The sequence below is a fragment of the Cebus imitator genome, unplaced genomic scaffold (genome assembly GCF_001604975.1).
Source record: "Cebus imitator isolate Cc_AM_T3 unplaced genomic scaffold, Cebus_imitator-1.0 Scaffold850, whole genome shotgun sequence".
NCBI classification, from domain to species: Eukaryota; Metazoa; Chordata; class Mammalia; order Primates; family Cebidae; genus Cebus; species Cebus imitator.
The window spans coordinates 15,324-27,513 of NW_016108165.1; the positions used below are offsets into that span (position 1 = coordinate 15,324).

Sequence of the window (12,190 nt, forward strand, 5' to 3'; positions counted from 1 at the left end):
ACACCTTACACTAAAATTAACTCCAGATGGATTAAAGACTTAAACATAAGACCTAACACCATAAAAACCCTAAAAGAAAATCTAGGCAAAACCATTCAGGACATAGGCATAAGCAAGGACTTCATGACCAAAACACCAAAAGCATTGACAACAAAAGCCAAAAAAGAGACTTTTTATTACTATTTATATCTCATAACTTGTTATTAATCTATTCAACTTTTGTATTTCTTTCTTTCTTTCTTTTGATTTTTGAGGCAGAGTCTCATTCTGTCATCCAGGCTGGAGGGTGGTTGGTCTCAGCTCCCTGCAACCTCCACCTCCCAGGTTCAAGTTATTCGTGTGCCTCAGCTTCCCAAGTAGCTGGGATTACAGGTGTGTGCCACCACACCTGGCTAATTTTTGAATTTTTAGTAGAGACGGGATTTTGCCATGATGGCCAGGCTGGTCTCGAACTCCTGGCCTCAAGTGATCTGCCTGCCTTGGCCTCCCAAAGTGCTGGGATTACAGGCATGAGCCATTGCGCCTGGCCCAAGGTTTCTATTTCTTATGTTCGATCTTGTTAAGTTGTATATGTATAGAAATTTATTCATTTCTTCTACATTTTCCAATTTATTGGCATATATATCCTCATAGTCAATTCTAATGATCCTTTGAATTTCCATGGCATCAGTTGTAATGTCTGCTTTTTTTGTCTGTGATTTTAATTATTTCTGTCTTACCTTTTCCTTTTCTTAGTCTGACTAGAGGTTTCTCAATTTTGTTTATCTTTTCTAAAAACCAACTTTTCATTTCATTGATCTTTTTAACTGTTATTTTAGTTTCAATTTCCTTTATTTCTGCTCTCATTTTTATTATTTCTTTCCTTCTACTAGTTATGAATTTGGTTTGATCTTGTTTTTCGAGTTCTTTAAAATGCATCATTATGTTGTTTATTTGAGGTCTTTCTACTTTTTTGATGTAGGCATTTATTGTTACAAATTTTCCTTTACTCCTGCTTTATAGGTTTTGGTATGTTGTATTTCCACTTTCATTTGTTTTAAAAAATTTAAATTTTCTTCCTAATTTCTTCATTGACCCAGTGGTCATTCAGAAGCATGTTATTTAATTTCCATGTATTCATATAGTTTCCAAAGTTCCTCTCGTTATTGATTTTAAGTTTTATCCCATTGAGATCAGTAAAGACACTGGATATGATTTCATTTTGGGGGAATATTTTTAATTGTTTTGTGGCCTAATATGTGATCTGTCATTGAGAATGTTCCATATACTGAGGAGAAAAAAAAAGTGTATTCTGTGGTTGTTGGATGAAATATTTTGTAAATGTCTATTAGGTCCGTTTGGTCTGTAGTGCATATTAAGTGTGATATTTCTTTGTTGATTTTCTATCTAGTAATCTCTCTAGTGCTGGAAGTGGGGTATTGAAATGCCCAATCATTGTAATGGAGTCTATCTCTCATTTTAGCTCTAATAATAATTGCTTTATGTATCTCAGTGCTCCAGTGTTAGGTGCATATACATTTAGAATTATTATATCCTTTTGCTGAATTGACCCTTTTATCATTATGTAATGACCTTCTTTGTCTGTTTTTCCTGTTTTTGAATTGCAGTCTATTTTAGCTGATATAGCTACTCCTGTTTTTTGTTTCTATTTGCATGGAATATCTTTTTCCATGCCTTCATTTTCAGTCTGTGTTTCTTTCTAAGGTAAAGTGAGTTTCTTGCAGGCAGCATATGGTTGAATCTTGTTTTCATACATTCAGCCACTCTATGTCTTTTCATTCAAGAATTTAGTTCATTTATGCTCAATGTTACTGTTGTTAAGTAAGCAGTTACTACTGCCACTTGGTTATTTGATTTGTGGTTATTCTGTTAGTCCTCTCTTCTTCCTTTCCTGTTTGTCTTTGTATAAAAGTGATTTTCTCTGGTAGTATGTTTTAATATCTTATTTTTGTGTGTGTGTATCTATTAGAGGTTTCTGCTTGGTAGTTATCATGAGGCTTGTAACATTTTATAACCAACTATTTTAAACTGATGACAACTCTGATTGCAATTCAAAGAAAAAAAGGCAAAGAGGAAACTAAAAACTTTCTTTTGAAGTCCATCCCCTGCCTCTTTTTGACTTTTTGTTATTTCAATTTATGCCTTTTTACATTGTCTATCTCTTAACAAATTTTTGTATTATAGTTACTCTTATTTTTCTTAGGCTTTTCTTTTAGTCTTCATACTGAAGACAAGAGTATTTTACATAATGCAATTACAGTGCTAGCATATTCTGCATTTGTCTGTGTGGAAATTTACTATTTCCAGTGAGTTTTGTGCCTGTAAATCATTTCCTCTTGCTCTTTACCATCCTTTTCTTTCAGACTAAAGAATTCCATTTCTTAAAAGATAGGTCCAGTGTTGACAAAATTCCTTAGCTTTTATTTGTCTGGAAAAGTCTTTATTTCTCCTTAATGTTTGAAGAATTACTTTTCTGGACATAATATTCTAGTTTGGGGGTCTTTTCCCTTCAGCATTTTGAATAGGTCATTCAATTTACCCACTGGCCTGTAAGGTTTCTGTTATTATGTCTGTTGCTAGACATATTGGAGTTCCTTTATGAGTTATTTGCTTCTTTTCCCTTGCTGCCTTTAATCACATTTTTTGACCTTTAAGATTTCGTTATTATATGCTTTGAGGTAGTCTTATTTGGGTTGAATCTTCTTAGTGTTCTTTGAACTTCTTGTGCCTGGATATTCATATCTTTCTCCAGGTTTGGAAAATTCTGTCATTCTTTCTCTTTTTTACTTTCCAACTTTATTTTAGCTTCAGGGGGTACATGTGCAGGTTTGATACATGGATAAATTGCATTTTGTGGGGTTTTGGTGTACAGATTATTTTGTCACCCAGTTAATAAGCATAGTACCCAATAGGTAGTTTTTTCATCCTCACCCCTCAACCCTCAAGTAGGCCCCATATTTATTTTGAGGAGTTTGTGTCCATGTGTACTCAATGTTTAGCACTCACTTATAAGTGGGATCATGCAGTATTTGGTTTTCTGTTCCTGCATTAATTCACTTAGGATAATGGTCTCCAACTCCATCCATGTTTTGTAAAGGACATGTTCTTATTTTTTGTGGCTGTGTAATATTCCATGGTATATATATATCACAATAGATGTAGTTCACCATTGATGGGAATTTAGGTTGAATCCATGTCTTTGCTAGTAGGGTGAATAGTGCTGTAATGAACATATACATGCATGTGTCTTTATGGTAGAATGATTCATATTCCTCTGGGCATATAACTGGTAATGAGATTGCTCGGTCAAATGGTAGTTATCTTTTAAGTTATCCGAGAAATCTCCACACTGTTTCCCACAGTGGCTGAATTAATTTATATTCCCACCAGCAGTGTATAAATGTTCCCTTTTCTCCAAAACCTCACCAGCATCTGTTATTTTTTGACGTTGTAATATCAGGTATTCTGACTGGTGTGAGATGATATCTAATTGTAGTTTTCATTTGCATTTCTTAAATGATTAGTGATGTTGAGCCACGTGCATATCTTCTTTGAGAAGTGTCGGTTCATGTCTTATGCTCATTAAAAAAAATTTTTTTTTTGCTTGTTAATGTGTCTTCCATAATTTAAAACCACAAAGACATAGCTTCTTGTGTTTTAGTATTGCAAGATATTTGTTCTTACTTTTCCTCTAGAATCTGCAGTGGATTACTTTCAGAAGTGGGTATTTCCTCTGAGTTTCCTGACTTCTGTTTCCTTCTTCCTGTTCTGTATCTTTGTAGATTGCATGTATTCTCTTGTCCTTAAACAAGGTACAAATATGTTCTGATCAAGGTTTGCTAGCAGAGAGGATAAGTGACTTGTTCTTATCTTAACTCTCTGTCCACTTAATTGATGTTGAATTCCCTTCTCAACTCAACAGCTAGACGAAAAGTTAAGATAAACTAACCCCAGTCCAATATCTAGTTTCTGCTGGGCTTTTATATGTCTTCTGTGATGGCCTCTTTCTTCTTACTTCATTTACTGTCTGTGCAGGTTGTGATCAACTTGGCTCTGAGTTACTTTGGTAGTAACTAGTTCCAAGATCGGATAATAGCTTACAGAATTAATTAGTTCACTGAAAGCCTTGGTTTGATTACAGAGGCAGGAGACTGCTCTATATATTTTTAGTGCTGACTAGACCCCAAACTTGCCCATGTAGCTTATACCTGTGTAAGAAGCTGGAGGAGGAGATTGACAGCTGAGGTGTCTCCAAGGGAATTATAATTATTTTCATTTTATTTGTGTCTATAATTATGACTCTTCTTATTTCAAATTTTGTATATGTGAAATTTCTTAAATTTTGTTTGGTTATTTATTTTATTGACTTTTTCGTCAAACAACCAACTCTTCTTGAAGCTCTTGAATTGAGATTTATAAATTAATTATAATGTTTTAAATTTACTGTTGGTCACAAAAAGATATTTTCATTACGAAATTGTAACCAAGTCGATAAATCTAAACTCCAACTTGATCATCATTCCTAACACCAGGCCCCTCTTAGAGGGAAGGTTAAATAAAAGTCAATTTTTTAGCTAGCTTAACCAGGATCTCTAATTGTTTTCCTGTTTTTCTTATGTCTTCCTTTGAATTATCTTCTTTTTTTCAGGAGTTCCATTATATAATATATTCCTTTTTGCTTACAGATTGACCTCCTGGAGGCATGCATCCTCCTGCTCCAGTCTGAGCTGGTTCTCTCTAGGCCTGAGGCTCAGTTATCAACTTGGGATTTTTATTTACCCTCCCTCAGGATAGGTACCAGGTTCTTGGATACCATGTCTTACTCTTGTTTGATATACTCCTTTATTTTGGTGGCAAGCATCCTATAATCACTTCTTGAGAATGGTTACGTTTGAAGTAGATTTTCTGAGTCCTTGTATGTTAGAAAATGTTTTTATTCTCCTTTCCCACTTGATTGATAATTCGGCTACACATAGAATGTAACCATTCACAGGGCTTTTGGGAGCAGCTTCCCTTGAGGAGAAGCTAGATAAAATTAAGATCTTTCCTGCAAAGACTGTGTGAAATGATAAGGCTGTTGAGGTACCCAACGGGTAGCTTCGTAAAGTTGTATCTTGTCTCTTACGTTTATGCATCTACTTTATCACCATGGAATTAGCCTATTATCATTTATTGCATTCCTTCACTCAGGTAATCATGATCGTGGTAGAAATTAATATCGCTAGTACCATGGTAGAATTTTGTATTAGGTGGATCCTAGACCTAAATGCTCTTTCCTTGTGCTTACTTATTCTGCAAATGGGTGACCGTGGATGCTAGGTATTGTGTTATGTGATTTCAATGCATTATCTCAGGGGGTAGATACTATCAGTCTTATTTGCAAATTAGAAACCTATTATTCAGAAAACTTAAGAGACTTTCTCAGAGTCACACAGCTGGTAAATGGTAAAACTGGGATTTGAATCCAGGCAATCTGATGGGTTCAAGAGGAACCTGTGCCACTATGTGATATAGCAATAACATCTAGGTAATATAAATACTTTCTTGAATTAAATCACTGTCATCTTCAGAGACTTCTCTGTGATTATTAAGACCCTCCACTATTGTGTATATTAATTCTATTTCCCCATTTTAATCCCAATATCTATTCATTTTTATCACAGTCTTGTCTTTTTTTATTATTATTTATTTATTTTACTTTAGGTGTATACTATATCTGGCATTTCTCCCCATGTTATCCCTCCCCACCCTCCCCTCTCTCCCCACCCCCTATTGTCTCTCCCCTACCCTCAAAACTGCCCCCAGTGTGTGATGCTCCTCTCTCTGAGTCCATGTGTTCTCATTGTTCAACACCCACCTATGAGTGAGAACATATGGTGTTTGGCTTTCTGTTCTTGGGTCAGTTTGCTGAGAATGATGGTTTCCAGATTCATCCAAGTCCCCACAAAGGACACGAACTCATCGTTTTTTATGGCTGTGTAGTATTCCATGGTGTATATGTACCACATTTTCTTTGTTCAGTCTATCATTGATGGGCATTTGGGTTGGTTCCAGGTCTTTGCTATTGTACACAGGGCTGCAATGAACATACATGTGCATGTGTCTTTATAGTAGAACAATTTATAGTTCTTTGGGTATATACCCAGTAATGGGATTGCTGGGTGAAATGGAATTTCTATTTCTAGATCCTTGAGAAATTGCCACACTGTCTTCCACAATGGCTGAACTAATTTACACTCCCACCAACTGTGTAAGAGTGTTCCTATTTCTCCACGTCCTCTCCAGCATCGGTTGTCTCCAGATTTTTTAATGATCGCCATTCTAACCAGCATGAGACAATATCTCAGTGTGGTTTTGATTTGCATTTCTCTAATGACCAGTGATGATGGGCATTTTTTCATATGTTTTATTGGCCTCATATATGTCTTCTTTTGTAAAGTGTCTGTTCATATCCTTTGCCCACTTTTGAATGGGGTTGTTTGTTTTTCTCTTGTATATCTGTTTTAGTTCCTTGTAGATTCTGGATATTAGCCCTTTGTCAGATGGGTAGATAGCAAAAATTTTTTCCCATTCTGTTAGTTGCCAATTCACTCTAATGATGGTTTATTTTGCTGTACAGAAGCTCTGGAGTTTAATTAGATCCCATTTGTCTATCTTGGCTTTTATTGCCATTGCTTTTGGTGTTTTAGTCATGAAGTCCTTGCCTATGCTTATGTCCTGGGTGGTTTTGCCTATATTTTCTTCTAGTGTTTTTATGGTGTTCAGCTTTATGTTTAAATCTTTGATCCATCTGGAGTTAATTTTAGTGTAAGGTGACGGGTAGGGGTCCAGTTTCTGCTTTCTGCACATTGCTAACCATATCACAGTCCTTTCTTATGGTCACAAACAGGCGTAGCACAACAGCAGCAATGCAAAAATCACTTTTATATTACATATGCCAGGGATTTAACCCAATGACCTGTGATATAATAATACTGACTAGTATTTTTTCATTTATCTGGGAATGGGAGAGAACATTTAACAGAACTTTCTTAGAATTCTTATTATGAGTAACCCAGGGTCTTATTGTTCCTCATATCTAGGCCTATGGATCCTGGGGTGCCACAACTCAGACTTTCGGAACAGAGGCATGACTGCCTTACTGAAGGTTTCTAGTTGTGACAAGAACACTGGTGATTATTATGAGGACACTTATGAAGATATTTCAACATACTTGCTGAGTGAAAACAATGGCATTGAACCAAGAAGCTTCTCCCAGAATTCAAGACACCCTAGCACTAAGCAAAAGCAATTTAATGCCACCACAATTCCAGAAAATGACATAGAGAAGACTGACCCTTGGTTTGGACACAGAACACATATGCCTAAAGTACAAAATGTCTCCTCTAGTGATTTGCTGATGCTTTTGCGACAGAGCCCTACTCCACATGGGCTATCCTTACCTCATCTCCAAGAAGCCAAATATGAGACTTTTTCTGATGATCCATCACCTGGAGCAATAGACAGTAATGACAGCCCATCTGAAATGACACACCTCAGTCCACGGCTCCATCACAGTGGGGACATGGTATTTACCCCAGAACCAGGCCTCCAATTAAGATTAAATGAGAAACTGGGGACAACTATGGCAACAGAGTTGAAGAAACTTGATTTTAAAATTTCTAGTTCATCAAATAATCTGACTTCAACAATTCCATCAGACAATTTGGCAGTAGGTACTGATAATACAAGTTCCTTAGGATCCCAAAATATGCCAGTTCATTCTGATAGTCAGTTAGACACCACTCTATTTGGCAAAAAGTCATCTCCCATTATTGAGTCTGGTGTACCTCTGAGCTTGAGTGAAGAAAATAGTGATTCAAAGTTGTTAGAATCAGGTTTAATGGATAGCCAAGAAAGCTCATTGGGAAAAAATGTAATATCAACAGAAACTGGTAGGTTATTAAAAGAGAAAAGAGCCCATGGACCTGCTTTGTTGACTAAAGATAATGCCTTATTCAAAGTTGGTATCTCCTTGTTAAAGACAAAAGAATCTTCCAATAATTCAGCAACTAATAGAAAGACTCACACTAATGGCCCAACATTATTAATTGAGAATAGTACATCAGTCTGGCAAAATATATTAGAAAGTGATACTGAGTTTCAAAAAGTGACACCTTTGATTCATGACAGAATGCTTACAGACAAAAATACTACAGATTTGAGGCTAAATCATATGTCAAATAAAACTACTTCATCAGAAAACATGGAAATGGTCCACCAAAAAAAAGAGGGACCCATGCCACCAGATGCAGAAAATCCAAATATGCCATTCTTTAAAATGCTATTCTTGTCAAAATCAGCAAATTGGATACAAAGGAGTCATGGAAATAACTCCCTGAACTCTGGGCAAGGCCCTAGTCCAAAGCAATTAGTATCCTTAGGACCAGAAAAATCTGTGGAAAGTCAGAATTTTTTGTCTGAGAAAAATGAAGTGGTAGTAGGAAAGGACGAATTTACAAAGGACACAGGACTCAAAGAGATAATTTTTCCAAGCAGCAGAAACCTATTTCTTACTAACTTGGATAATTTACATGAAAATAATACACGCAATCAAGAAAAAAATATTCAGGAAGAAGTAGAAAGGGAGGAAACATTAATCCAAGAGGATGTAGTTTTGCCTCAGATACATACGGTGACTGGCACTAAGAATTTCATGAAGAACCTTTTCTTACTAAGCACTAGACAACATGTAGAAGGTTCATATGAGGGGGCATATGCTCCAGTACTTCAAGATTTTAGGTCATTAAATGATTCGACAAATAGAACAAAGAAACACAAGGCTCATTTCTCAAAAAAAAGAGAGGAAGAAAACTTGGAAAGCTTGGGAAATCAAACCAAGCAAATGGTAGAGAAATCTCCGCATACCACAAGGCTATTTCCTAATCCAAGCCAGCAGAATGTTGTCACTCAACGTGGTAAGAGAGCTTTGAAACAATTCAGACTCCCAGTAGAAGAAACAGAACTTGAAAAGAGGCTAATTGTGGATGACACCTCAATCCGATGGTCTGAAAACATGAAACATTTGACCCCGAGCACACTCACAAAGATAGACGTCAATGAAAAAGACAAAGGGGCCATTACTCAGTCTCCCTTATCAGATTGTCTTACGAGGAATCATAGCATCACTCAAGCAAATAGATCTCCATTACCCATTGCAAAGGTATCATTATTTCCATCTATTAATCCTAAAGATCTGAGCAGGGTCCCATTCCAAAACAACTCTTCTCATCTTCTAGCACCATCTTATAGAAAGAAAATTTCTGGGGTCCAAGAAAGCAGTCGTTTCTTACAAGGAGCCAAAGAAAATAACCTTTCTTTAGCCATTCTAACCTTGGAGATGATTGGTGATCAAAGAGAGGTTGGCTCCCTGGAGACAAGTGCCACAAATTCAGTCATGTACGAGAAACTTGAGAAAACTATTCTCTTGAAATCAGGCTTGCCCGAAACATCTGGCAAAGTTGAATTGCTTCCAAAAGTTCGCATTTATCAGAAAGACCTTTTGCCTACAGAAACTACTAATAGGTCTCCTGGCCATCTAGATCTCATGGAAGGGAGCCTTCTTCAGGAAACAGAAGGAGCGATTCAGTGGAATGAAGCAAACAGACCTGGAAAAATTCCCTTTCTCAGAGGAGCAACAGAAAGCTCTGCAAAGACTCCCTCCAAGTTATTGGGTCCTCTTGCTTGGGATAACTACTATGGTATTCAAATATCAAAAGATGAGTGGAAATCCCAAGATAAGTCAGCAGAAAACACTGCTTTTAAGAAAAAGGATACCATTTTGTCCCTGAACCCCTGTGAAAGCAGTCATGCAATAGCAGCAATAAATGAGGGACAAAATAAGCCCCAAATAGAAGTCACCAGGGCAAAGCAAAGTGAGACTGAAAGGCTGTGCTCTCAAAACCCACCAGTCTTGAAACGCCATCAAAGGGAAATAATGCTTACTACTCTTCAGTCAGATCAAGAGGAAATTGACTATGATGATACCATCTCAATTGAAATGAAGAAGGAAGATTTTGACATTTATGGTGAGGATGAAAATCAGAGCCCCCGCAACTTTCAAAAGAAAACACGACACTATTTTATTGCTGCAGTGGAGCGGCTCTGGGATTATGGAATGAGTAGCTCCCTGCATGTTCTAAGAAACAGGTATGAATTCATTGGTTACTCCTTTGCTCTGCTCTTGTGACATTTGACTTTGCCAGATGATGACACCAACAATGAGAGGATGAAAAATCAAGGTGGCTTGAAACTCTTACTCTGGTGAGATAGAGAGAAGAGAGGTTTACAAGAGGGTAGAGGAATCAGGGTCAAGAAAGAGCAGTGGGGAGCAGGAAGAAAGTCAGCCTCACCTATCAACCTTATGAGCTGGAGGGAAAAACCTTAGTCTCATCAGAGAACTTTAAGAGAGGCAGCAGGAAGAAGTGAGTTAGTGGTAAAGAGGTTGAGAATTTGGGGAGGACTGGTTTTCATGATACTGTGGATCCAGAGGGCAAAGCGGGAAAATTTTATGTTTAGGGGAATAGAGGGAAGTTGAGCAGTCAAGTAGCACATTGGAGTGCCAGATAGTAGGAGCTTATATTGTATTGGAAAGGGCAAGAGATGAGTTAGTACAAAGCTAAATAAGGTAATCTCAATGGTATGATTCAGAAGATAGAATAGAATAATATGGTAGAGATAATAATATGATAGAGTAATATGGTAGAGTGTTACATTAGCTGTGGTGGTCAGAGAAATAATCTTTGAGGACTTGAGACCCAAATGATGATAAGAGGCCAGCTGATGGAGCTCTGAGAGAAGAGATTTCCAGACAGAGGGAACAGAAAATGCAAAGGCCCTGAGAATGGAAAAAGTTTAGCATGTTTGAGGAGCAAGAAGGGACAAACATGACTTGTCACTTTCCCACCTTGCTTTCTAGCTCAAGAATATTTCCTTTGTCCACTGACTTTCTCATTCTCCTGGACCTCACTCTTAGATTTTCTGTCTTTTCCTTAAATCTCAAACACCTTTTTTCCATTTGCCAATGCCCATTTTCACTCTTAACTGATGCTGTGCAATGAACCTCCACAGACTCTCAACATCACATTTACTGACATCTGTACCCATATACTCTGCCTTCACGCTTATGGCAATAAATAGAATGTCTGTGCTCCTAAGGCCAACCTCTCCAGTTTTGTACTTGATTCCAATCTCTTCTCCCTTCATTAAAAAACGTTGCTCCAGCAATTTCTCCTTTTAGCTCTTACATCATCAATTTATCTCTCCACTGGATGAATCTCATCAACATCAATTATGCTATTATTTCTTCCCCCTATTTTTACAGAGACCATCTTAAAATAATTGTCCCTGCTGGCAGCCTTTGCATCTTTTCCTGCCATTCTCTCCTCTTTAATCTACTCCAAAGAAGCTTTTATCTCTATTATTTTATAAGAACTACATTTTCAAGGTCATTGTTGATCTTTACGTCACGAATTCCCAGTCCTCATCTTAGTTGAACTCTCAGTAGTATTTGAGAGGTGATTACTACATCCTTGATACATGTTCTTACTTGGTTTCTCTAACAGCACTTTTGGTCACTTTTCTACTAAACTCACTACCAATCTTTGTCACCTTTGTGAGTCCTTCTTCATCCCCCTAATCTTTAAAAGTTAGAGTGATCCAGGCATTAGTTCTCCAACTTCTCCTTTATTCTATTTATACTCACTCTGTGGCAACATTGTTTAGCCTCATGATTTTAAGTACTATCAATCTGCAGATAATTCCAGTTGAATATCTGGAGATATTCTCAGATCTCTCTCCTCAAGTCAAAATTTACATATCAACTCCCTACCTTAACATGTACACAATTAGACTCTTAATTCCTGCCCCTTCCCAAAACCTGCTGATTGCCCAGCCTTCTCCATGGCAATCAAAAACCACTCCTGGCCAGGCATGGTGGCTCATGCCTATAATTCCAGCACTTGGGGAAGCTGAGGCAGGTGGATTGGTTGAGCCCAGCAATTCAAGACCAGCCTGGGCAACATGGAAAAACCTCATCTCTATTAAAAATACAAAAATTGGCCGGGCGCAGTGGCTCAAGCCTGTAATCCCAGCACTTTGGGAGGCCAAGGCGGGTGGATCACGAGGTCAAGAGATCGAGACCATCCTGGTC

The 12,190-nt window shown here is 37.4% G+C and overlaps 2 protein-coding genes across 2 annotated transcripts in view; both read left to right on the forward strand.

Annotated features, from left to right (window-relative positions):
- LOC119469805 (coagulation factor VIII-like) overlaps positions 1 to 9,362 on the forward strand; it is a gene marked incomplete at its 5' end in the record, with an annotated part of 20,919 nt that extends 11,557 nt beyond the window's left edge. Inside the window, 3 exons of the mRNA XM_037735591.1 lie at positions 7,083 to 8,753; positions 8,784 to 9,202; positions 9,279 to 9,362. Of these exons, the coding sequence (XP_037591519.1) occupies positions 7,083 to 8,753; positions 8,784 to 9,202; positions 9,279 to 9,362 (2,174 nt within the window). The remainder of the gene's footprint in view (positions 1 to 7,082; positions 8,754 to 8,783; positions 9,203 to 9,278) is intronic.
- The window catches only part of F8 (coagulation factor VIII), a 69,037-nt gene continuing 66,137 nt past the window's right edge, over positions 9,291 to 12,190 (forward strand). The window contains exons 1-2 of the mRNA XM_017520543.2: positions 9,291 to 9,962; positions 9,999 to 10,188. Of these exons, the coding sequence (XP_017376032.2) occupies positions 9,380 to 9,962; positions 9,999 to 10,188 (773 nt within the window). The 5' untranslated portion in view covers positions 9,291 to 9,379. The remainder of the gene's footprint in view (positions 9,963 to 9,998; positions 10,189 to 12,190) is intronic.